Here is a 27,846-nt window from a genome sequence, read left to right as displayed (position 1 = left end):
TTGTGCTTGAAATTATTTTATTAGCTTTCAACTTAGTATCACTCAAGATACAACACATGAATATATTAACTTTTTTTTAAGAAAGCTTTTACACAAGTCATGTCCAAAGTCCAGCTTTTGATTTATATTTTTGTTAACTGACTTACAGCTCATTCCTAAAATAAAATTAAACGTGGCCCGCATTCAGACGTTCCAAATCATTAAGGATTGGGGCCCAAATAAAAAAATTAAAAAAATAAAGGTTGCAAGATGCTGATGAGATAAAGAATCATACCTATATAAAAAAAAAAAACAGACTGAGATGTAGGTGTTTTTTGTCACTGTTTGAAGTATTTTGGTTTCATCCAACAAAAAAGAAAATAACTCCCCTTCTATATTTTCCGTATTGAAAAAGGTTTGCCATTCCTACCTTATACTCTCTGAAGCAATCTATTTCAACTGGCTGAAGAAAAACAGGATTCAGCCACATTGCAACCATCTGTGTCACTTTTAAGGCAGACAAGTAAAAAGCAAACAATGAAACGACTGTTAATCAATTTTTACAGAATTGAGCGTTATTTGTGTATTATAGGATTGAACAACTTGTTAATACATTAGCAAATAAGCTCATTTGATTAATTTCCACAGCAGGTCAGTGATGATCCTTCAAAGTATGTTTGGACGTAACAGCTGGCCAAAGTGCGTCCTTGCAGGTTGGTTTTTTTTAAATTGGCCCTCAGACTATTAAACAAAAGCAAATTGTGGGGTGTAAAAGTTAAAAAGCTCAAAATGGACTTGCATTCTATGATTCCTCAGACTTTTTGGACAAGAATTCAGTGCCTTCTCGTGTGATTCGGGCTGAAAAAGGAAAAAACAAAAGCACTTCCTGTACTCCAGGAGAAAAGGTAGCCAGATTCTTAAGGTGCATCATCAACAGGTTTGTACTTGGTCTCTCGGCCAAAGACGGCTTCATAAAGCATTAGAATTAAAAAAAGACCATTTAAGGTTGCAGCATTTTTCTGATGTAAACATTGAATGTGACGTCTGTCACTCCAAGTCTTGAAGGTTGATTGTGCTTCCTGTGAACTGGCAGTTGTCACACACATTGTTTTCCTCGATGACAACTGTGGGCTCCTGTGGGAAAATACAGTACAGAACATTAATTACTGTATTTGGGATGAATGATATGGCCTAAAATTGATATCAAGATATACATTTTATTCTCCTGCAATAACAATATACGTCACAGTATATTATTTGGCATATACTGTAAATAATAGAAGCATTTCAATTGACATTAGTGTTGGATGATGCAATACCAAGTAATTACAGTAACAGTGTTGGTCATACCAATGCTGATACATCATCATTTCAAGATCACTGAATGATCACATTTTGATCACAAATATAATCAGGAAAAAAAAAAAAAAAATTAAAAATATTAAATGTATTTCCGACTATTGGCTCTGGTTTAAATCTTTTGGTTTTTGCCTTTAAAGGCCTACTGAAATGAAATGTTTTTATTTAAACGGGGATAGCAGATCCATTCTATGTGTCATACTTGATCATTTCGCGATATTGCCATATTTTTGCTGAAAGGATTTAGTAGAGAACAACGACGATAAAGTTTGCAACTTTTGGTCTCTGATTAAAAAAAGCCTTGCCTGTACCGGAAGTAGCGTGACGTAGTCAGTTGTTCACCTCCTCATATTTTCCTATTGTTTTCAACGCAGCTAGAGCGATTCGGACAGAGAAAGCGACGATTACCTCATTAATTTGAGCGAGGATGAAAGATTCGTGGATGAGGTACGTTAAGAGTGACGGACTAGAGTGCAGTGCAAAACATATCTTTTTTCGCTCTGACCGTAACTTAGGTACAAGCTGGCTCATTGGATTCCACACTCTCTCCTTTTTCTATTGTGGATCACGGATTTGTATTTTAAACCACCTGGGATACTATAACCTCTTGAAAATGAGAGTTGAGAACGCGAAATGGACATTCACAGTGACTTTTATCTCCACGACAATACATCGGCGAAACACTTTAGCTACTGAGCTAACGTGATAGCATCTGGCTCAAATGCAAATAGAAACAAAATAAATAAATCCCTGACTGGAAGGATAGACAGAAGATCAACAATACTATGAAACCATGGACATGTAACTACACGGTTAATAATTCTCAGCCTGGCAAAGCTTAACAATGCTGTTGCTAACGACGCTGAAGCTAACTTAGCAACTTAGCAACCGGACCTCACAGAGCTATGATAAAACATTAGCGCTCCACCTACACCAGCCAGCCCTCATCTGCTCATCAAGACCCGTGCTCACCTGCGTTCCAGCGATCGACGGCACGACGAATGACTTCACCCGATCACAGATGCGGTTGGCGGCTAGCGTTGGCTAGCGCGTCTGCTATCCAAGTAAGTCCTCCTTGTTGTGTTGCTACAGCCAGCCGCTAATACACCAATCCCACCTACAACTTCCTTCTTTGCAGTCTCCATTGTTCATTAAACAAATTGCAAAAGATTCACCAACACAGATGTCCAGAATACTGTGGAATTATGAAATGAAAACAGAGCTTTTTTGTATTGTTTTCCGTGGGGTACCGATACTCCTGTTTCACTGGCTACGTCACGCGCATACGTCATCATCCAAAGGCGTTTTCAACCGGAAGTTTAGCGGAAAATTTAAAATTGCACTTTATAAGTTAACCCGGCCGTATTGGCATGTGTTGCAATGTTAAGATTTCATCATTGATATATAAACTATCAGACTGCGTGGTCGGTAGTAGTGGCTTTCAGTAGGCCTTTAAAGCTCACCTATGTCCAGGGACTAATTTCAAACATAAAAAAGCTTGTTGTAAAAATGAGTTGGAATTTCACAAGAAAAACATCACACTTTCACAAGAAAAACTTAGAATTTTGGCAGTAATATAATAAAAGTCGTAATTTTACAAGAAAAACTGAACATTTTTGCAATATGATAAAAGTTGGAATTTTACTCAACAGTCGCAATTTTACAATAAAAGCTTAAAATGTTGGCAACTATATGAAAAGAGTCGTAATTTTACTCGACAAAAGTCACAATCTTATAAGAAAACTTTAAAATGTTGGCAATATTATAATAGTCGGAATTTTACTTGGCAAAATTATGACAAAAGTCATAATTTTCACTATTTTACAGCAACAAAAAAATTGGCAATATTGTGATAAGTCACAATTTTATATGACAAATGTCACCATTTTGCATAAAAAAGTAATAATTTAACATAAAAAAGTAATACTTTTACAAGAAAATATTGCAATATTACAGAAAAAGAAAGAATATGAGAAATTGTTCCCAATTTTATAAGAAAAAAGGCGACAAATTGTGAGAAAAATACAGTTTTTATTTCTTTGTTGAATTTTTGGTTTGTAATTAGTTTCTAAACTTCGTTATTTACTTTAAGTTATTACAGTATGTCTCTATATACATATTTATTTTTAATACATTTTGGCCAAAGGGGACGCATTTCAATTTCTTACACACACTTATTACATATGTTGGCCAGAGGGGGAGCACTTTTAAAACAGATACACAGTCAATTTGAAAAATACCTCCTTTTTGGGACAACCCTCATTTTGATAGATTTCACCACCAGGGGTGCAAATGACACATTCTCTATTAGATGCAATGGTTTTCCGTATGGGGACTATGATTTCGGTCCTAACTTGTTCACCGGTCCTCATTTGGAAGGTACTTTTCCTTGTTGATGTCTCAACAAGAAGGGCGCGCGCACACACACTTCAACATGCAATATCACAAAATAACGATGGGAATAAAAGCTCTATCGTCGGCGAAAATGATATAATGTATATCAAATTCTGCACCAGAGCTGACAAAAAGGAAGAGTGTTTATAATCAAGTATGGTCTTCTCGCTCTCTGCATGCCTTGGTTAAACTGACACATAACAAACGTAACCTATGCTTTACCTTTTCACTTCTATCAGTCTTTCATTAGCAGTCAAAGCACTTTTTTAAGGAAAATATGTGTGTCTCCTACATGCTGTGAACACAAACAAATGCGATAGAACAAAACAGAAAGTACCTGTAAAATGTTGACTGGTAAGTCAACTGTGAGCTGAGAGTGAGAGGAGGATGTCTGCGAGCTGAGCTGAAAGGCCAGTTCTCCATCAGTGGCTGGATCATCCTGAATAATCAATAACACAAATACTAAACTACATACTAATGTTGTCTAATGCAGTAAATCTCAAACTGTGGTACGTGTACCACTAGTGGTCCTCGAGCTACGGCAAAAACTTGATTAAAATACAATTTTTTTTCTTTCTCTATTCAAACAGTGTTACTGTTAAAAATGTGTGGCCAAAATATTAAATATACTTGTATAATAAAACCTTTGCCTTGTTTTTAATTAATATTTTGGCCTACTACAGTACAGTTTGAGAACCAGTGGTCCAAAGTATCCATACTTCAATACCAAGTAAATACCAACACCCTAAAAATACATCAATACTTGCATTTCTTGGCATGTGAGCACTGGGTTGGTGCAGAAAAAGAAAGGGGTCTTAAAAAAATGATCCAGTGTTTCCATATATTTACTTATTTGTGAAAGCCTGTCATAAGTGCAGACGTGGCGCTTCCGGTTTGCCCTCGCTTATAAACAAATAATGGAAGTGGGACATAAATTGGCTTCACACATGCCTGGTTTACCAAAGAATAAAACACATAGCAGAAATGACCTGTGATACACTTTAGCCACTTTGTTGCTATGTTTAGCCAGTAGAGGTACATATCAAAAATGATAAAAGAGGTGTATCTTACATTTAGCATTTATTCTCTAATAAAATATGCAATCCTGAAAGTACTCGCCACGCAAGTGAGAGCTGAGTCACCACCACAGATAACTTGGAAAGGTTCATGTTTAACCGCAGTAGTTGATTGTGCTCCTCAGTTGTTAACTTAGTAGAGTTCAGGCCATGATATTGCATTACATTAGGATTGCACTATATATATATATATATATATATATATATATATATATATATATATATATATATATATATATATTTTTTTTTTTTAAGCCAATACAGAAAATAATATTTCTATCTATCATTTTTTAAAATGTACATTAATTGTTGTTTGTGCAGAACTTTCTTAACGGATGGCTTTAGGGCAGCTTCTTTAGGAGCAAGCAACTCTGTAGGTTTTCAAAACACAGTCAAAGCGATGCTGGCTGATAAGGTTTGATGTGGTTTACAGAACATTTGGTACAAAGAGCATGCAAAATATTTTCCTCTGAAACAGTGACCCACATAATCTACGCCAGGTTTGTTTACAATGAGCTAAGGAGAGGTTTACCGCTCGAAGAGGAGAAAAGAAGCGCTTCATTTGCCCAAACTAAACCCCCTACAGTACAGTACAGGTACTCTTGCCTCATTAAGTCGTTTCTATTTTAAATGTATTTATTGGTGCTACTTTTTAGTGTTATGGGATTTATCAGTAGAATGTCATAATTATCAGCCCAATAAATATCTGTCGTTGGCTATCTCAGAATTGAATCGCAAATTGGATAACATCTCGGAGAGGGTTTGCACTCTGCAAGGTAAAATTATGATCCATTTGGGAGCCAAAATGGACAATTAGAGCTGATAAATAATTGGAGTGTTGTGCTCGCTTTAACCAAAAACAATCCTTATCTACAATTCGACTTTGTCTGCAAACAACCACGGCAAGGTCGTGCTGTAAACTCCCCAGTGAGACCAGTGCAGCGAAAGATGCCCAGAAAAATCCCTTCCCCCTTCTTCAACTGGGATGTTGACTCTGTTCCGTGAACGCGGAGTAGAGCGATATCCAGGCCTACAGACATGACACACACCCATGGACTTCACACAGTTGCGGACACATACCCCCACCCCACGCCTTCGCCGCTTAACTTCTCGCAGTGGGATGGTTTACGGGGCATCTTCCTGATGGCTGCAGCTTCGGGTTTTTTTTGTGGTGACATGTGTTCATATGTGCCCACTGTTGCTCAAGGTTTGTTGGTCTGCTGTAGAGATGCGCGGATAGGCAATTATTTCATCCGCAACTGCATCACAAAAGTCGTCATCCACCCGCCATCCACCTGAACTAACATTTTATCAAAACCACAACTGCCCGCCACCCGCCACCCACCCGTTGTTATATATCTAATATAGACGATGCAAAGCATTCCTGTTAAAGAAAGGAGACTGATCCAATGCAGCAGAGACATTCAATGCGTGCCACGCATTAATATCTCTTGGCCATGCATTAGAGGCTAAGAGATATTAATGCTTGATAATATTATTTATCATTGTTATATTATTATTGTCATTTCCATTAAGAAAGTGTTGACTATTATTGTTATTTTTTTCCCCTGGTCTTTAGTATTCCCTTTTTTAGTTTGTCGCGTACCACGTTTGCAGCCGGCGTTGCAATCTTTTTATTTTTTTCTTCTTCTTCTGTTGTGTTGTGTCATGCCAAATTTCTTCCCCCTACAAACCCCCCCCCCCCCCCCATTTACTTCCGTGGTCATGTTTCCTCTTACGTCATTGACAGCGATCGATAGCACTTCGGCTTTGACTGCCCGTCGCTGGAAGGATACTTCGTCTTTGACAGCTGAAGAAATGGATTATTGTTTTTTTTTGTACAGGCGCGTGCGGGTTGAGGACCCCCGGGAACTTTGTGCCTTTATTGGACGCAGCCCCGGAAGTAAATGGGGGGGGGGCTTTTGTAGGGGGGGAAGAAATTTGGCGTGACAGCTGCAGCAGTGCCAGATGAATAAATGCCTGTTTCAAAGAGTGCTGCTCGTTTTTCGTATGTGGGTAACAACATTTAACTATGTATTTTTTTTTTCTGATTTGGTTCTACCGCCACCCGCCCGAATCGATATAAAATCTATTTTTTTCATCATGCATCCGCCCGACCTGCGGATTATCCGCGGCATCTCTAGTGTGCTGGTCTCAAACTGACCCCCAGCACCCAGCCATCTTAGCTTGGTTGACACGTGATGGAATAGAAGCAATTAGTGGCGACCCATTAGTTTTCTGGTTCTGTATAGCCCTGTAACTGTATTGTATGTCTGCTTTTTTACTCAAATTAAACGTTGTATTTTTTTTTGTGCAACAACAATAAAGCTATTCCATTCCATAATTCATGCTGCACCCCTGCATTACACAAAATGTGCTCAGGTAAATGACATTACACTGGTAATGGCATTAAATGTAATATCACCTGTAGCAGCTGAATTTGGACATATTGGGCCCCAGTGACAGGGTCACGCAGAGTGAGGCCCCCATTAGCAGGTGTGGCTCCTTCACCGTAGCGAGCACTTGACGGAGCGCAGGAAGATTTGGATCCTTTTGCTTTTCTCTGACTTGATCCCAAGACACCTGGATTTTGTTGAGAGACATACCAATGAATAATACAGCGAGTCAGCTTTTGTTTATCGGTTGGTGTTACCAGAGGAGCCGCAGGGCGCAGTCAGCTTCTTCTTCTTGGCCAGCTGAATAGCTCGGTAGTCTGTCCTTGCTGAGCCGCCACTATCCTGAAGGAAAAGACTTCTCATCAAATATTTTCTGTGCAAGGTATCACAGTCACTGCACCTCTTTTCATTTGTCTTCGGCCCATTAGAAAAACAAAAATATGAATAATATTTGGGTCAAAGCGGAGTGGCTTACCATGAAACTGCTGGGTGATACTGCAGGGATTTCAGTGTCTTTCTGCAGATGAAAGCTGTTGGTGTGACCAGGGAAAACAAACTGTGTGAGAACTTTGGCTCCTTCCTGACCACCCAGTACCTCCACACAGCTCAGCAGAGGCCCAGACCCCGCCGGGCCACCAGCCTCCACCCCCTTGGAGGGTGACGACAAAAGTTCAGAAATCGGGGCAGCTGCCAGGGTGGCAGTGGCCTCTGCGCTAAGCGCACTGGAGGAACTAAGCGGGTGCTGAAGGGTGGGCTCTATAGGGGTGCTGGGACCCTGCATGGAGAGAGACGATAGAGTTCCCAAGGCCTCTGGTGTGACACTTTGCACGTCGTCCAAGTTGAGGGTGCCCTGAGGTGGGAGAACATCTCCCACGGTGCCTTCCAAACTCTGGTGGGGAGCCATGTCGATACCGGGTGCCAGGATCAGAGGGTCCGCACTTTTGGTCAAAGCAGCACCAGTGGAAGTACAAAGAGCGGTGCCAACTGTAGAGGGGTCGATTGTGAGGATGCCTGAGTTAACCAAGGAGAGGTCCATGGTAAAAGTGCCAGTGGAGATGTTCCCACCAATAGGAAGTCCCACCCCAATGCCAGTGGATGTGGCGGATACAGGAACATTAGAGAAGAGTGAGCTCAGGTCCAAGTTCGTCAGCTGCTCGCTGCCTGCTATACCTGGCCCGGCAACCATCGCTGGGGTATGGCTAATCAGCTCACTGCTTGGGGTCAGGGTGGGCGTGGTCTCCATCTGGTTCAGAACATCTAGAACAGAACAGAGGAAGGTTAGTTTTTATTGAATGTGTAAAGAGCGACCAAACATGCAAAATAAGTTTTCTCCAGGTTTACTGTGTGTAATACAGCGAAACCTCGATTTACGAACCCCTCTATCTGCAAACTTTTCAATTTAAAGAATTTTAGATCTAGCCAAATATGCCTTGTGTGTGAACCATGTCTCTGTGGGCGAACGCTTCATTCAGTCATTCATTTTGCATCACGCCTGCAGGCAACAAGCAGGGCGCAGCATTTTTGGGAAGGCGAAGCCCTCCGCGTCACTTGCTGCCCGGGAGACTACGAGTCACTTCTCAGGGTTTCAAAGTGTGTGCCTTTTTTTCTGTGATTTTTTAGTTTTTTGACAAGTTTTGTTCATTTTGCTAATTTAAAATGGGTCTCAAAAAGCAACAGATAAGCGTAGAAAGAAGGGAATCGCTGTGGAGTAAAAAAAAAAGAAAAAAAAAAGAGACTATTAGCAAGGATTTGAAGATAGCTCTCTTTTAAGCTAAACACACTCAATAACTCAACAGTGACGTTTTGGTGAATTTACTGAGGAATTTGTGAAACTGAAACCAATACAAAAAAAAAAAGAAGCCATTTTAAGTTAATAATACTAACACAGACACTCGTGAATGGTCAAGAGTTTCCTTCTATTTTATTTCTCTACAGAGACATGGAAAGTGACACATTTCATTGGTTCTCCATCGAGTAAGCAAACGCTGCTCTTCTGCTTCTGTTGTGGCGGGTCACTCACAGACGAGGATACGGAAAAAATACACTGCGCATGTGCAATCTACCATACCTCCAAACATTGAACTGGTGATAAAAAAAAAAAAAGTTTTGACTCCTATTTTCGATTTTCAATCAATTCGGCTAATGGATAACGATCCATTTTTTACATAAAATTACACTTTCTCCGTTTTTTGTTATCAAACCCAAAAAACGGAGAAAATGGATTTTTATGTAAAAAAATATTTTTCTAAAAGAAAAACGGATGGCTGCACGTACACAGACCGTATTTAATACCTAGAAGAGTTTTTATTATTTATTTAGTATTTTGTTCAATCCCAGGCTGTGACTTAAAGTTTAAAGGCTTTGTAGATACACAGACAGAGTCTACAATGTTATGTGTTTCAAACTGCACCAATTTTCTTCCTCAGAATTTTCAACTTACTTCAAAGTGTTTTGTAAAGAGGATCATTTTTACATGTACATATTCAGAATGTGTGTGTTCTACTTTTGGCCAAAGTAAAACAAAGAAAACAATCTGAAGTTGTCTTTATTCTTTAATTATTATGCCATAATGTTAAAAAAAAAAAATCCATAAATTGGCGCACCGTTTTATAAGGGCTCAAAGCATAGGAAAAAAGTTGCGGCTTATGGTCCGGAATTTGCGGTAAGAGGAATTTACTTTCTTAAATGTTTATTATTGTAGCAATATGCTTGTTAAAGTTAAAGATTTTTGTGATTTCTGATCGTTTGTGGGTACCAAAGGGACTTCTGTGTGTGTGCGTAGGTAGGCAGAGAGGCATGTATTGCATAAATGAAATATATTAAATAGAAAGCTGATCCGTCACCCCCTTTTTAGGTTTGACTACTCAGTGGCCTAGTGGTTAGAGTGTCCGCCCTGAGATCGGTAGGTTGTGAGTTCAAACCCCGGCCGGGTCATACCAAAGACTATAAAAATGGGACCCATTACCTCCCTGCTTGGCACTCAGCATCAAGGGTTGGAATTGGGGGTTAAATCACCAAAAATTATTCCCGGGCGCGGCTACGCTGCTGCCCAGTGCTCCCCTCACCTCCCAGGGGGTGATCAAGGGGATGGGTCAAATGCAGAGGACAAATTTCACCACACCTAGTGTGTGTGTGACAATCAGTGGTACTTTAACTTTAATATACAGTACTGTATAGCAATTTATATTGTGTAAAAACCTTCATTAAAACATGGACTTTGGTCAAGACTGACTTAGACTTAAACTTCCTTTTTATTGTCATTCAAATTTGAACTTTACAGTACAAATAAGAACAAAATTTCGTTGCATTAGCTCATGGTAGTGCAGGGTAAAAAAGCAATAAGGTTCAGATATAAATAAATAGATTACTGTACAGATAAATATATTGCATTTCTGCATATGCATCCACGTTTATGGATGTATGTTGTATTGTCTTTTTATTCCAGCGAGTCAATCCGTTTTTGGGGGGAATTGAGGGGATTATTATGATGCGTTCAAGAGTCTTACTGGAACCCATTATTCATATCTACATTGTTTCTTATGGGGAAATTTGCATCAGTATACAAACTTTTCGATTTACGAAGCCTGTTAAAGAACCAGGTCCTACTGTATAATGGACATTTTTTTGTAGAAAGAACACATTAAGAGTGTTTTGAGAGCGTGAAGGCTACTCACCAGGGCTGAGCTGGTGTTGTTTCAGCATGTGGCTCTTCAAGCTGCTGCGGGAGGAGAAGTGCTTGGAGCAGCTGGCTACAGGACACCGCGTTCTAAGTGTGCTGCCATCCTGCTTGTGTTTCTTGGAGTGGATGTATAGGCTGCTGCGAGCTGAAAATCGAGCACTACAACCTATAGAAAATAAAAATGACAACAGTACAATTAACCTACTTAAAAATATATATTTTCAAAACTCATCAAAACTGTATTTAGCTAGTCAAGGGTGCAAAAGTTACTGACATGCTGCATAATGGAAAGAAGCAGGTTGTTCCTACCCATTAGGTAAGAAAAGTTTGTTTTGCATCACAGGTCCCCTTAAATATTTATTAATTTCCCCATTGGAGAATTACGTGCAGTTCTTCGTTTGTTTGGAAAAACGTTTTCTATTTTGGTAGCTTCAAGTACCTTTAAAACCATTTCATACTACTTATTTCCCTCTTTGCAATTCATCATCTTTATTGAATGGTATTTGGGAAAATAAATACACTATAAAAAATGTTGACTGTTCTTTGAAAGGGTTTCAATTAGGGCTGGGCGATTTGGCCTTTTATTAATACCTCGATATGTTTAGGCCATGTCACGATACACGATATATATCTCGATATTTTGCCTTAAAGGCCTACTGAAACTCACTACTACCGACCACGCAGTCTGATAGTTTATATATCAATGATGAAATCTTAACATTGCAACACATGCCAATACGGCCGGGTTAACTTATAAAGTGCAATTTTAAAATTCCCGCCACACTTCCGGTTGAAAAACTCCTTTGGATATGATTTATGCGCATGACGTCACAAAATCCACGGAAGTGGTTGGACCCCATCGACCCGATACAAAAACCTCTTGTTTTCTTCGACAAAATTCCACAGTATTCTGGACATCTGTGTTGGTGAATCTTTTGCAATTTGTTTAATGAACAATGGAGGCTGCAAAGAAGAACGTTGTAGGTGGGATCGATCGGTGTCTTAGCGGCTAAGTACAATACTTACAGCAACACAACAAGGACTACTTACTACGCCTAGCCGATGCTAGCCGCCAAACCCACGGATGAAGTCCTTCGTCGCGCCGTGGATCGCTGGAACGCAGGTGAGCACGGCTGTTGATGGGAAGATGAGGGCTGGCTGGCGTAGGTGGAGCGCTAATGTTTTTATCATAGTTCTGTGAGGTCCGGTTGCTAAGTTGCTAAATTAGCCTTAGCGTCGTTAGCAACAGCATTGTTAAGCCTTACCAGGCTGAGAATTTTTAACCGTGTAGTTACATGTACATGGTTTAATAGTATTGTTGATCTTCTGTCTATCCTTCCAGTCAGGGGTTTATTTCTTTTGTTTCTATCTTCATTTGAGAATGATGCTATCACGTTAGCTCAGTCGCTAAGTGTGTCACCGACGTATTGTCGTGGAGATAAAAGTCACTTTAAATGTCCATTTCGCGTGCTCGACTCTCATTTTCAAGAGGATATAGTATCCGAGGTGGTTTAAAATACAAATCCGTGATCCACAATAGAAAAAGGAGAGAGTGTGGAATCCAATGAGCCAGCTTGTACCTAAGTTACGGTCAGAGCGAAAAAAGATACGTCCATCACTGCCTCTCTAGTCCTTCACTGTAACGTTCCTCATCTACGAATCTTTCATCCTCGCTCAAATTAATGGGATAATCGTTGCTTCGAATCTCTCTCACTCCATTGTAAACAACGGGGAATTGTGAGGAATACTAGCTCCTGTGACGTCACGCTACTTCCGGTACAGGCAAGGCTTTTTTTAATCAGCGAGCAAAAGTTGCAAACTTTATCGTCGATTTTCTCTACTAAATCCTTTCAGCAAAAATATGGCAATATCGCGAAATGATCAAGTATGACACATAGAATGGATCTGCTATTCCCGTTTAAATAAAAAAAATTCATTTCAGTAGGCCTTTAACCTTGAATGAACACTTAATGCATATAATCATAGCAGTATGATTCTTGTTCATACTGCATTAATATATGCTCATTTTAAACTTTCATGCAGAGAGGGAAATCACAACTAAGTCAATTTACCAAAACTGTATTTATTAAACAGTTATTAAGCAGTGGCACAAACATTCATGTCATTTCCAAAACAGAACGCGCAAGATTGTCAGAGACATTTTTAAACAAGCTATTAGTGCACTTTTGTGCATGTCACTAAGATGGCATATGAAAACAACACTAAATTAAAGTGCACTTTTTGTACAGAACGCCACTACAATATTATAAAACAGATAAAGTGCACTTTTGTGCATGATGTCACACAAGCTATTTCAATAACTGTCAAATAAAAATGAGCTGCATAATAGGAAATCAATTAGTGTATGTCCTTCGCTATGTGGTAGGTTCCTGCGGACGTTATCTCCTTCTGCTGTTGACTATTTTTTCATACGGTGTTGATGTGGGAATGGAAGACGCCAGGCTCAATTGGGTCAGTGCTGGTTGCTTCGGCATTTTGTGGGTGTGGCACCGGCCGGAGATGTTGACATGCGGAGTTTCAAGCACTCTTCATTCTCTAGCGGGTGACTTTTCAAATGATGCTACATATTAGCAGTGGTGCTACTTTTCGTAGCAACGCTTCTGCCGCACACTTGACATATTACGATTGTCTGTTCGACATCTTCCCGCTTGAAGCCAAACCACCGCCAGACGATGGACCCCGTGCTGTTTTTCTTGGGAATTAATTCTTCCTTCATTTGTTACCAGATTCGCACCTTCTTTCTCTCGTATTACCGCTCCGCTAGCATCACAGAGAATGTTACCCATGCCGCTACCTCTCTGCTCCGCGAGGGCGTATACGTATGTGACGTCTGTAACAAGGTGCGCTTGTTTTATCTCTCTGTGAGAAGGAGAGACAAGAAAGAGTGAAAAACGCATGTAGTGTAATGCCCGCAGCTAAAAGCAACTGCGTGAGAATGTATACTCGAATATCACGATATAGTCATTTTCTATATCGCACAGAGACAAACCCGCGATATATCGAGTATATCGCCCAGCCCTAGTTTCAACTAACTAAATCTGCAGTGGATTTGAAAATAATGTACATTTCTCATTTGGGTTACCTTCAGCATGGCACTGGAAGGGCTTGGTGCCCAGGTGAGTGATGATGTGACCTTTGAGGTGCTCTGCTCGGGTGAAAGACTTCCCACAACCTTCCTCGCTGCAGATGAAGCGTCGGTCGTCGTCATGTTTTCTGTTCAGGTGAAGAATACAGTTTAAGTAAAACAAGAGTAAATGTTCTTCATACTAGATTTTTTTAAATTTTTTTAAGTTAACTAATGTGATTTTTTGAAATGCAAATGATACCGCTCCTCTGAGCAGCAGGAATAGACAAACATAATAAAAGGTGTTTGTGAAATCCCCTGCTGATTTTGGTGCTAAATTAACCACAATATTAGTGACACATATTTACCAACATATACTATTCATGTTTAGCTAACTTTTATTGCAAATACATGCAACACTGCTTGCACTATTTTTTTATTTATTGTTTCTTATGTCTGTGCAGCATTTTGGCCAACTAGGGTTGTTTTTAGATGTGCTATATTATTGAATAAACTGAACAAATTATTCTTGGTTCCAAATATTGGTTATTGGCTCATCGTTATTGGCCCTAAAAAAACATGTCAGTTGATCTCTAGTTAGTACTTGATTTCATGCATGTGTTGCAGCAGCATCACTTCCAGATGCTACAAAACTACAGGACATGCCAGGCATGTCATAAAGAAATGAGTACCACTAAAAAGAATAGATGGTGATATGTTAACGCAACTTCCAACAACCGTACTTGTGATTATCTATAATTACAAGGTGACTTTTGTGTCTTTCTATGGGCATTAACACGATACTGAAGGTGAAAGCTTACTTACCGTTTGTGACGAAGCAACTTTGACATGCTCGTGAAGGTCCAGCCGCAGCCTTCCCAGTCACAAACAAATGGCCTCTCACCTGCAAAAGGGGAAAATGTATGCTCATAAAGGACACGTATGACAAAACAAAATCAGCAATTACAAATTTAAAAAGGGTCATATTATGATTTTTTTTCTACATTTAAAACACTTCATTGTGGTCTAAATAAAATGTAATGGTGGTACTTTGGTCAAAATGTTGCAGAATACACTGTTTTGTGGGTGATCTTATTTTCGTGCTGAAGCCCTCCTCGAAGCCAAGCCTCCTTCGACCGCATCTCCACCCTAACAGCTATTTAGGGATGATGTTTGATAAGAAATTATCGCGTTCGAGCCTATTATCGAATCCTCTTATCGAACCGATTCCTTATTGATTCTCTTATCGAGTCCAGATAGGTTGTTGTATATGGAAAAAAACAGACAATATTTGGTTTAACAAAAGCTCACTTTTATAATATAAGAAAAAATAAAATCTAATAAATTAATAAATATTGACTGTTACCCCCCTAAAAAATAAAATAAATAAATATTGACTGTTGTTACCCAAAGTATATTAAGTGGGATTTTTCAGAAAAACAAATATATAAAGTAATACAAAAACAACCTTTCTCTGTGATCACTATAGGTGTATAAATAATAATATAATGTTAAATAAAATCAGTCCCTTGGGCACAAAACTGAAAATAATACAGCTCTCCAAAAAGTGCACTTCTGCTGCTATTTGACATAACTGTTTGTTATGATGCTTTGACATTTTTGCACTTTATTTATTTATTGAAATACATTCTATGAAGAGAACAGTTGTTTGCAAATGTGGTTACAATGCTAAAAAAAATGAAAAGTTAAAGCTAAAAAAAGAAATACACTTTATTGAGTTAACATTATTTCTTTATAGGGGGAAAGATGTGATGTTATGAGTTAGGGAATATATAAATTACACTACCCAGCATGCAACGGGAGTGACGAGCATGCGCTGTAGCCCCGAAAAGTGTTGTTGCATGTCGCCACCCGGCAGCTAAGAATGAGGTTATGAGCACGCTGTGAAAGTAAACGTCAAGAACTCAGCCAACACGCCTCGTCTGCATTATTTATAATTAGACAGACAACACATATACGGTGTGATTTTGTTTTGTTTACAAGGAAAGAAAAACAAAAATTAAAAAAGGGACATGTCATATATGTTGTATATATATGTATGTGCTGCGGTTGTTTTAAGAACGTTGCAACAGCTGCCGTAAAGGAGGTGCGTTGTTAGCCTGGTTGCTATGTTTCCGGTTGGTGGTAAAAGTGTTTGTCATGTGTTTGTACCCTGCTCAAATCTCTCAGTAAAGTTATTCATTGGATTATACCTTTGTTTTGAACTTTATTACACCTTGGAGCGCTTTTTCCGGTTCATTTTTTTCCTGCTTTCGCTATCTGCGCCTAATGACTGAGCTACTTGACGTCATTTCTTGTGACGTCACACGGAGCATTTCTGGTCGGGACGGGATTCGTTCCCAGGGATTCGAATAAAGAACCAACTTTTTTTCTTTACTATAGTGGTCTTGATAACGGGTACCGGTTCTCAAAAAGGGATTCGAGTCCGAGGACTCGGTTCTTTTCTTATCGAACAACCGGGGAAACCTGTTTCGAGTATCATCCCTACAGCTATTACTTTTCAGCACTTCCAAAACAAGTCGACTGACAGATACAAGTTAAAACTATACGCTACTATTAGCATGCATGTGCATGTATGGGTCAGTGTACCCCACAACAAAAAATTTTTGAAAAATAAGGAACTTATTAACTACAACTTTGGACTACAACTGAATAAAAATGGTGGACTTGCGCAAAGCTCTTCGGGTAATTTGCTACCATATATGAAGATATGCGCTGATGTAATTGGGGGAAAATATGTCACAATCGTCGCGAAGGCCAAACGACTTGTTTTGAAAAAGGCAAGTGTTTTATAAATTGTTTGGGTTCAATACCCTTATGAGCATTACATATATAGTCCGGAAAATCGGCGGAAAGCGATAATCGACACACTGACCGTAGTGCGATTAAGTCTGTCAATTTAAGCCACATTACTCTGATGTGGTCAATTTAAAAGACACAGGGATTTAATTAAATCAAATCAACAATGTGACAGTTCTTATGGAAAGTCAGCTTACCGGTGTGACTCCGCAAATGGATCTTGAGGCGACAGGCCTTGTCATACATCTTGCCACATCCCGGGTAGGTGCAGGTAAAGTGGCCCGTTAGTCTGAAGTGGGTGCGGTTGTGGGAGAAGGAGGCACTGAAGGTAATGAACTTTTTCTCACAGCCTTAAAGAAAGAAAAAACCAACAACATATTTTATAAAGACAAGTATATTCACAGGTGAGGGATATACAGTACGTACTGTACATACAGTAGGGGTGTAACGGTACATGAGTCCGTAATCGGATTTTTCGATAAGGAAATTTTGGTTTGATACGGAGGCACGCATCAAGTGTTTATATAATACTTTAGTGCTATCATTGATTATTTTCTAAAATCTGATTAATAGAAAATATAAAAGTTGACAGCAGTGTTGGCGCTAGGAATTTTCAAAATGGGGTACCATGGACCACATCACATCATAAAAATGAGGTCCCGCAGTACATTTTTGGGGTCCCACTTTTTTGTAAGCGTTTTGAAAACAAATGACAAATGTATGCATTGTCCTGTTATATCTCACATTCTATATTGTGTTTTGGAAAAAGGTTGTCATAAACGTTACTTAACTCATTAAAAAAAATAATAAAAAAAGAAGACAAATTTGTATACATATGTAAATGTATCAGTTATAAACATTCATTCACTTTCTTCTTTCTTTCATGGATCTAAACTTTACCGCTGCCAGTAGTTTTTTCTATGTTTTTATTTAATAAGTTGTAGGTGTATTTATTTCTGTATAAAAGTGTAAAAAGTGTTTTGCTTGGGTCATGAAATGATGATAATGGTGTGCCAGGGCATACATACATTTTATATTTAACGCTTAAATCTCTGGAGTCTACATCAACTTCAGATCTATCCCTCATTTCAAAATATTTTAGTTTTTTTTATGTTGTTTTTTTGTTTGTTTGTTTGCCGGCCTTTTTTGTCAAACAAAACTATGTTTTTTTATGGCAAACACACAAAATATGCAAAATCTTCCACCAAAAATATTTTTCAAAGTGGAATATTTGATGTGACATAATCGGAACATTGGATAGGTCAATAATTCATAATAACATTGATTTTGATTCAATATTATGTTTTGAGCAATGACAAGTTTGAAAGAAAAAAAAACAGCTTTGTTTTATTAGTCAACATTGCAACTTTTTCTAAATTACATTTCACCTTTAAGCTTTTTTATTTCACTTTTCTTATGTTTCTGTTTATTTTAATAGTATTTTTAGAATGTGCCGTGGGCCTTTAAAACATTAGCTGTGGCCTGCAAATGAAAAAAAAAAAAAATCTGTGTCCTTTCTGATTTCAATGCGTTAAAAAGACACAGAAAGTGCGTTAACGCCAACACTGCTTGACAGCATAACAAAATAAGTCACACTTATATTCTGTAACATTCACAGGTAGAAATATTCAAAATAACCTCTTGTATATAATGTAAACATAAATAATGCCTCAAAACAAGTTAATTAAATTCAAACAAAAAACAGCAGACGAGCTCTCGCCCTGCACAGCTGTTTTGCGTTTTGTAGTGTCTATATGGGCTTGTAGATCGTTGGCCCCTTTATTTGCCACAGATATACGTTCCTGCTTTGCACACAGTGCATTCTGCTTTCCATGTGTCACGGCCAGGACGAAAACACGGATACTTTTCCCGCAAATCATCCGTGAAGTTGCATTTACGTTTCGGCTTCTCTCTTGTGTTCTGTCTGTCTCTCCACTCTCTCTCTCTCTTGTGTCTGTCCCCCCCCAAACCCCTCTACATCCCACCCCCCGGATGGTAAATAATGTAAATAATTCAATGTATATACTCTGATGATTAACTTGTGTGATGACTGTATTATGCTGATAGTATATATTTTTTTACCATGAATTGATTAACGTGGACCCTGACTTAAAAAGTTTAAAAACGTATTCGGTGTTACCATTTAGTGTTCAATTGTACGGAATATGTACTGTACTGTGCAATCTACTAATAAAAGTTTCAATCAATCAATCCACTCCCTCGCTCTCTCTGTCCCTCCCTCACAAATGCTGCTGCGTGTGCACACCTTCACAATTTGTTTTCTTTTTAACCCCTTCTTAATCCTGAACGTACATTGAAAAGACACACAACCCTAACTCAAAATGCCGGACATTTGAGGCGGGGCGAAGTTGGTAGAGTGGCTGTGCCAGCAATCGGATGTGTTGCTGGTTACTGGGGTTCAATTCCCACCTTCTACCTTCCTAGTCACGTCTGTTGTGTCCTTGGGCAAGACACTTCACTCTTTGCCTCTGATGGCTGCTGGTTAGCGCCTTGCATGGCAGCTCCCGCCATCAGTGTGTGAATGTGTGTGTGAATGGGTAAATGTGGAAATACTGTCAAAGCGCTTTGAGTACCTTGAAGGTAGAAAAGCGCTATACAAGTATAACCCATTTATCATTTATTTATTTATTTAAGAAACCCAGCCCGGACAGCCCCGCAAAAGAGGACATGTCCGGGGAAAAGAGGACGTATGGTCAGTCTAATTAAATATTCAAACATAGTGTTAACTGTTCAAACTGTGTGTAATGTTACAGTGACCAAAAATATTAAATATACTTAGTAAATAAAACCTCTGCCTTGTTTTAATGAACACTTAGGCCTACTAAGCTACTGTATTTTTATGTTGGTCATTATGGTGGCTTTTGGAGAGCCAAGTGTTTTCTGAAGAGGTACTTAGTAAAAAATGTTTGATGTCAGAAAACACTTGGTTCTCCATGTTTATTGTTTATTGAGGATCCCCATTAGCCGACGCACAAACTCCAGGATAGTCTTCCTGGGGTCCTTTTCAAAAGTTCAAAGTAAAATAATACACAGATCCAGTTACAAAACCTACACAAATCCAGTTACAAATAAAAGAAAGGAAAAAGGAAAATACAATTCTCAAAATAATAAAAAAATAACAGATCCAGTTGCAGAACATACGCAAATCCAGTTACAATAAAAGAAAAGAAAAAGGGAAAGAAAAAAAAAAAAGTTCTCAAACTGATAACATGAAAGATTAAAACTCTTAAGTCTAAAAAGTGACTTTACATGTTTCTTAAAGGCCTACTGAAAGCCACTACTACCGACCACGCAGTCTGATAGTTTATATATCAATGATGAAATCTTAACATTGCAACACATGCCAATACGGCCGGGTTAACTTAGTGCAATTTTATATTTCCCGGGAAACTTCCGGTTGAAAACGTCTATGTATGATGACGTTTGCGCGTGACGTCAATGGTTGAAGCGGAAGTATTCGGACACATTGTATCCCAATACAAACAGCTCTGTTTTCATCGCAAAATTCCACAGTATTCTGGACATCTGTGTTGGTGAATCTTTTGCAATTTGTTTAATGAACAATGGAGACTGCAAAGAAGAAAGCTGTAGGTGGGATCTGTGTATTAGCGGTCGGCTGCAGCAACACAACCAGGAGGACTTTGAGTTGGATAGCAGACGCGCTATCTGACGCTAGCCGCCGACCGCATCGATGATCGGGTGAAGTCCTTCGTCACGCCGTCGATCGCTGGAACGCAGGTGAGCACGGGTGTTGATGAGCAGATGAGGGCTAGCGTAGGTGGAGCGCTAATGTTTTTATCATAGCTCTGACGAGGTCCCGTAGCTAAGTTAGCTTCAATGGCGTCGTTAGCAACAGCATTGCTAGGCTTCGACAGGCGGCACAGCATTAACCGTGTGGTTACAGGTCCAGTGTTTGGTTCGGTATCTCCTGATAGTAGTATTGTTGATCTTCTGTCTATCCTTCCAGTCAGGGGCTTATTTCTTTTGTTTCTATCTGCATTTAAGCACGATGCTATCACGTTAGCTCCGTAGCTAAAGTGCTTCACCGATTTATTGTCGTGGAGATAAAAGTCACTGTGAATGTCCATTTTGCGTTCTCGACTCTCATTTTCAAGAGGATATAGTATCCGAGGTGGTTTAAAATACAAATTCGTGATCCACAATAGAAAAAGGAGAAAGTGTGGAATCCAATGAGCCCTTGTACCTAAATTACGGTCAGAGCGAAAAAAGATACGTCCTGCACTGCACTGTAGTCTTTCACTCTCACGTTCCTCATCCACAAATCTTTCATCCTCGCTCAAATTAATGGGGTAATCGTCGCTTTCTCGGTCCGAATCGCTCTCGCTGCTGGTGTAAACAATGGGGAAATGTGAGCAGCCCTTCAACCTGCGACGTCACGCTACTTCCAGTACAGGCAAGGCTTTTTTTTATCAGCGACCAAAAGTTGCGAACTTTATCGTCGATGTTCTCTACTAAATCCTTTCAGCAAAAATATGGCAATATCGCGAAATGATCAAGTATGACACATAGAATGGATCTGCTATCCCCGTTTAAATAAAAAAAATTCATTTCAGTAGGCCTTTAAGTCTATAAAGTGACTTTACATGTTTCTTAAATGCTTTTTTACTGGGAATCCCACCATAACGACCAACATTATAAAATACCATAGCAGGTCTAAATAATCATTAAAAACAAGGCAGAGGTTTTATATAACAAGTATATTAATATTTTAGCCATTGTAACATTACACAACAGTAACGCTGTGTTTAAATATCTAATTCAGTGATTCTTTGGCGTACCAATTAATCAATCAATCATCTAGATCACAACAAATTGTTTTAAACGTAGATTCCTGTAAATCTGTTTAGTAATACTATTAGCTCAGGTTGTAAGGATTAAGTTTGGAAGTTTTTGGGGTTATTTGTGACCGGTGGCAGCTGATGACAACACAGCACGATTTTAATCACTTCATGCAGACCTGTGTGTGTTTTAACACTTTTTAGTAAAGGCCAAGAGGATGCCCATGATCAAAAATGTGCATTTGAAACCTTTAGAAATGAACCATACTTAGCTAACAAGCTTCATGGCTTCAAGAAGCTTCACTCGGCCATCACAAGGTCAATTAACGTGTGTTACCTGGAAAGTCGCATTTGTACGGCCTCACTGGCTCAACGTGGACTTTCTGGTGATTGCTGAGTCGGGTGGCACTGCGGAACCTCTCACTGCAGATCTCACAGATGAAGGCGTCGTCCTGCTGATGGACTTTGGCGTGGGCCTTAAGGTTGTAGATGGTGGTGAAACAGCGGCCACAGCCTTCATACGGGCAACTGTGTGGCCGCTGCTTATTATGAGACTGAAGGTGCCGTTTGAGTTTGTAGGAAGTGGTAAAAGACCAGGGGCAGCCGTCAACCGTGCACTGGTATGGGCGAGGGTCTTCATCGTGATCCAGGAGGTGGACCTTCCGTTTCTGCCGTGTGTCAAACGTACTGGAGCAGCCCATTACCAGGCACGGGTAAGAAACCATCACTTTCTTGGACCTGACAAGCGGTCCACATTGAGAGTTTGTGGCTTTAGAAGGGAGGGTCCCTACGTTGGTCTGCTTTACCTGCTTGGCCATTCCGCATGGGTGAAAGGAGCTACCGGAGAATGGCGAGGGTGTGTTGTCCCCCAGGGCCGGATCAGAGTCGCATCCGGACAACCCAGACCTGGTCTCCTCCTGGTAGCCGGAGCTGGACACGGCCAACGTGCTGATCTTCCCGATGGCCTTGGTGCCGCCGTCATAGTTGAGAAGAACAATATCCTCATGGTCCTTCATGCCTAAATGCTCCTTCAGGCTCACCATGTCGTCCTCCTTGTTGTCATACCCGTCCGGTGGGGCAGCGAGAGTCAAAGTTCCATTTTCTATGGTCACGATGATGCTTTGATTGTTGATCATGATGGTCCCGGAGAAGCTCTCGTTCTCTGGAGGACTCGCAGAAAGGCTGCCAGAGTTGGTGCTGTCCTCAAGCCTCGTAGAGTCCAGAATTAAATCCGCGTCCATAGTTGCCTCGACGTCTGGGTTTCTACACATTAGTTCGTTGGTCGGCTCGTTCCGGCCCTGAAAAGAAAGCTCCCGCCGGGCCTTGTTTTCGGTACATATCTGTCCGCATATCTTCTCGCCGTACTTGTTGGTCAAAACAACGTCTTCGACTGTGCGGTAGAAGCCGGCCTGCTTCGGCCACCCGCGGGCTTGATGTTCCACCTCGTCCGCTTTCTTCACGTCCTGCGTCTCGTTCGAAGCGCAAACAATTGCTTTATTATGTGCGCCTCCGAACTCCATGGGGCTCACGAGAAGTTGGCTTCGTTCGGTCTCACTTTCAGACGACGAGCCAAGTCGGCGGCTCCACTTCGTGTCATCCTGGAAGACGCTGGGAGGTAGTCGGTGTCATTCCTGGGCGTTCCTCTGCCGTCTTGTCGGGGATTCTCCGGCGGTGGCAACAATGGCGGCTGCCGTAACCCCGCTGTTTTGTACGGTTTCTGATTATTATTATGTCTTTGCTTGTATGGAAATGTTGCATACTATAAATAAAGGTTCATATAAAAAAACAAAAATAAAAAAATAATTTAAAAAAACATGGCGGCTGCCGTAAAGCTGCCGCCGCTAACGCGCACCTCTTCTTCCTCTTTTCAACATTCCAACAGTTTCGGTGCTTTTAGCTCTCAAACGGGACTTACCGAAGCCAACACGTCGTGTCTGTGTTCACGTCACGAAGTAACCCACTCGGTCTGTCGTCCACGCCGCGTTGCTGCTTTTGCCGGTGGGCGAAGCTTCACCCTCGCCACCATTTTACGCCAATGGCTCATGACTTTCATGTTGAAATGGAGGCGATCCCACTTCATGGTCGTGTCACACTAACAGCCTGCTCTTCAACAGACGAGGGGAAAAGAGTGAGGGGATGTTTGAGGCACAAAGAAGGAGCCCCTGAAAGTCCATGTTGGAATCCCTGTAGCACGCAGACCCGCCCTTGTCACCACCAGCGCCATTAAGTCCACCAACTACTGCCCTTACCCGCCAACGATGTCATCTAATCGGCCACGTCCTTATAGGAGTGACGTGCGGGACACATTTAGGAGGAAATGTTGTGGTTATCACAGGAGATAGCTGCCACATAACTATGAACTATGCTCCAAATGGCACCATACTTCCTTTGAGCGTATATAGGTCACAGGTGTCAAACTCAAGGCCCAGGGGCCAAATGTGGCCCGCTGCATTATTTAAATGTGCCCCACCACATCATTTAAATGTGCCTCTCCCACCACATCATTTTAATGTGCACCACCACATCATTTAAATGTGCCTCTCCCACCACATAATTGTAATGTGCCCCACCACATCATTTTAATGTGCACCACCACATCATTTAAATGTGCCTCTCCCACCACATAATTGTAATGTGCCCCACCACATCATTTTAATGTGCACCACCACATTATTTAAATGTGCCTCACCCACCACATAATTTACCCACCACATCATTTAAATGTGTCCCACCACATTATTTAAATGCGCCTCATCCACCACATTATTTAACAGTGCCTCACCCACCACATAATTTACCCACCACATCATTTAAATGTGTCCCACCACATTATTTAAATGCGCCTCATCCACCACATTATTTAACAGTGCCTCATCCACCACATCATTTTAATTTGCCTCATCCACCACATTATTTAAATGTGCCTCTCCCACCACATCATTTTAATGTGCCTCTCCCACCACATTATTTTAATATGCACCCCCACATCATTTAAATGTGCCACACCACATCATTTTAATGTGCCTCACCCACCACATCATTTAAATGTGCCACACCCCTTTTTTAAATTATTTTTTTTAATGTATTTTATGTATTTTTATCTATTTATCTATGTTATTATGAATTTGCACTAAATTAGTTTTGCATACAATTTTGTTGTACAATGTACAATGACAATAAAGATATATTATATTTTAATGTGCCTCTCCCCCCACATCATTTAAATGTGCCCCACCACACCATTTTAATGTGCACCCCCACATTATTTAAATGTGCCCAACTTACCACATCATTTTAATGTGCCTCACCCACCACATCATTTTAATGTGCACCCCCACATTATTTAAAAGTGCCCAACCCATCACATCATTTTAATGTGCCTCAGCCCCCACATTATTTAAATGTGCCCCACCACATCATTTTAATGTGCACCCCCACATCATTTAAATGTGAACCCCCACATTATTTAAATGTGCCCCACCACATCATTTTAATGTGCACCCCCACATCATTTAAATGTGAACCCCCACATTATTTAAATGTGCCCCACCACATCATTTTAATGTGCACCCCCACATCATTTAAATGTGAACCCCCACATTATTTAAATGTGCCCAACCCACCACATCATTTTAATGTGCACCCCCACATTATTTAAATGTGCCCAACCCACCACATCATTTTAATGTGCACCCCCACATTATTTAAATGTGCCCAAACCACCACATTATTTTAACGTGCACCCCCACATTATTTAAATGTGCCCAACCCACCACATAATTTAAACGTGGCATCCCACACAATTTTAATGTGCCCAACCACAACATTTTATAGTGGGCCCCCCAACATTTTAATGTGCACCCCCACATTATTTAAATGTGCCCCACCAGATCGTTTTAATGTGCCTCACCCACCACATCATTTTAAAGTGGCACCACACACAATTTTGTGTGGTGAAATTCTAATGTTGACCACCCCTTAATTTTAATGTGACACCCCACACAATTTTAATGTGCCCCACCACATCATGTTATAGTGACCCCTCAATAATTTTAATGGCCACCACCATATTTTTGCTGTGCCCAACCACATCATTTTATAGTGACCCCCACCATATTTTTAATGTACTCCCTGTCATTTTGATGAGCCCCACCACATTTTATAGTGACCCTCCCATCATTTGACTGTGGACCACTCCTTACATTTAATTTGGCCACAATATAATTTTATAGTGTGTCCCCCCCCCACCCCCCTTAATTTAATGTGCCCCACCACTTCATTCTAATGTAGGCCACCCCTTACTTTTAATGTGGCACACCACACAAGTCTAATGTGGCATTTTATGTGGTCTGCAACATCATTTCAATGTGGCACTCCACATCATTTTAAGTGGCTGACAAGGTCATTAAAGTGACCTGCCAAATGATTTTATGTGGCCCAACACTTAGACAACTTAGACTTAGACAAACTTTTATGATCCACATGATCACGTCACTTTTGTGGCCTGCGAAAGGATGGAAATAAAAAGGCCCTTTCTGGTTGTTTTTGTTTTTTCAATGTTTACAGAAAACTGTTGCATATGTTCTACACTCTAATACTATATGATGTTCCAGCCATTTTGTTTTGGTTTTCAAAAACAAACAATTATATAACTACTCATCAATTTGTCAAAAATATAATAATCAAAAAGAGTTGCATTTGTAAATTATGTCACAAGGCTATTATATGTTAATGTTCAGTGTTACATGTGGCCCAATTAGGGCAGCAATAATTGCGATGTGGCCCTCAATAAAAAAATGAGTTTGATACCCCTGGCATAGGTGCTTACGATGTGACGTTCGCGAAAATCATATATATATATATATATATATATATATATATATATATATATATATATATATATATATATATATATATAGGTATGTGTGTGTGTATATATATTTCTAACTACATTCCATTTTTTTGCTTTGTTATTTAAAAATACACAATTTAAAATGTTTGCAGACTCGTTAAATATATTTACACAAAGTATTAGGTCAATGTATCTGATACCAGCCGGAATTTTACTTAGTAAAATCGTAAAGTAAATCAGTGGTATCGCACTTTACCAGTGTTATGTATTAAGAATGTTAATTTTTGGATAATAATCATGAAATGCAGTTACTAGATTACATACATGCTAATAAAAAGTCTACAAAGATATATATATTTTACAGACAAAAAGTTGTCCAATTTATCCCATGCTTGTGCTACAGCTCATTGTGCAAAATGTGAATGTTTTAAGGTGAACTAAATGTGATCTCTGACCTCAGGACGCCTACCCAGACATTCAACATACAGCTCATGAAAAACAAGATTTTTTAAATTTTCAGTCAGTAGGGCCAAATCAATTATATTAGAAAATAATATAATGGAAATGACTGCTGTTATTTCATTATTATAATAAGAAATTGAACTTATGTCAGCCCTAGGACAGGTGTGATGCTGGTGTGGTGACAGTGTGCACGTCTGATGTTGCTCACTGAAAGCTCAGCGAGCAACAGACAGACACATGAAAAAATTAGAGGGAACATTTGCAAGCAGCATCATAACTATTCCCTTACCCGCCTGTGAGATGTGTGCTCAAAAAAGATCGAAAGTCCAAAGTCTAAAAATGTGAACACTCTGAATCAGCAGAAGTGCCATGTTTATTTGAGTAGTCACTTTTGGAGAGCTGGTGGGCAAATGAGAAAACATAAAAAAAAACAAAAAAAAAACAACAACATTGTAATTTTCCCAACTTTCAGAAAATGTCCAAATCTAAAAAAAATAAAAAATAGAAAAAATAAAAGCATACAAAGCCCTTTCTCATTGGAGTCTTGGCATGAGGAAGTAAGTGCATTTCTCCAAATAGTGACTTTCCTTCGGCCGTAAGACACACAAGCGATTGTGATATGATTATGATGTCATCAACCCATATTGTTTATTGCAAAGCTAACGATGCTACTGCTCAGTTCGGAGAAGAGAAAAAAAAAAAAAAAGATATTCGAACAATTCCTGAAACTAAACATTTCACATGAACCACGTGAGCGCACCTGAACCGTTGAGCCAAGGTCTCGAGAAGGGATCAGTCGTTCACGGACACGAACACAAAAAGCACCAAAAGCATCCTGAGGTACAAAAGCCATCAAAGCTGGTGACTAAAATTTGAGGAGAACATCAACAAAATGTCAAACAAATCATGTAACCCATACAGAGT

General features: G+C 39.8%; 1 protein-coding gene across 1 annotated transcript; it reads right to left on the bottom strand.

The window, feature by feature from the left end:
• Window positions 1-23,988, bottom strand: si:dkey-156n14.3 (zinc finger protein ZXDC). The gene is made up of 11 exons (XM_062037830.1): window positions 23,524-23,988; window positions 21,946-23,309; window positions 16,986-17,138; window positions 14,794-14,872; window positions 13,987-14,117; window positions 10,879-11,049; window positions 7,680-8,461; window positions 7,462-7,546; window positions 7,234-7,391; window positions 4,070-4,171; window positions 1-1,113 (listed from the first exon to the last, which is right to left on the bottom strand). Exons 2-11 carry the CDS (start codon window positions 23,126-23,128, stop codon window positions 1,027-1,029), a joined length of 2,931 nt encoding a protein of 976 aa, XP_061893814.1. The 5' UTR covers window positions 23,129-23,309; window positions 23,524-23,988; the 3' UTR covers window positions 1-1,026.
• Window positions 23,989-27,846: the final 3,858 nt, after the last annotated feature.

Source organism: Entelurus aequoreus, linkage group LG26 (genome assembly GCF_033978785.1).
Source record: "Entelurus aequoreus isolate RoL-2023_Sb linkage group LG26, RoL_Eaeq_v1.1, whole genome shotgun sequence".
In the NCBI taxonomy this organism is placed as follows: Eukaryota; Metazoa; Chordata; class Actinopteri; order Syngnathiformes; family Syngnathidae; genus Entelurus; species Entelurus aequoreus.
Note: the sequence above shows the minus strand (reverse complement) of the source record. Positions and strands in the feature narration are given on the sequence as shown.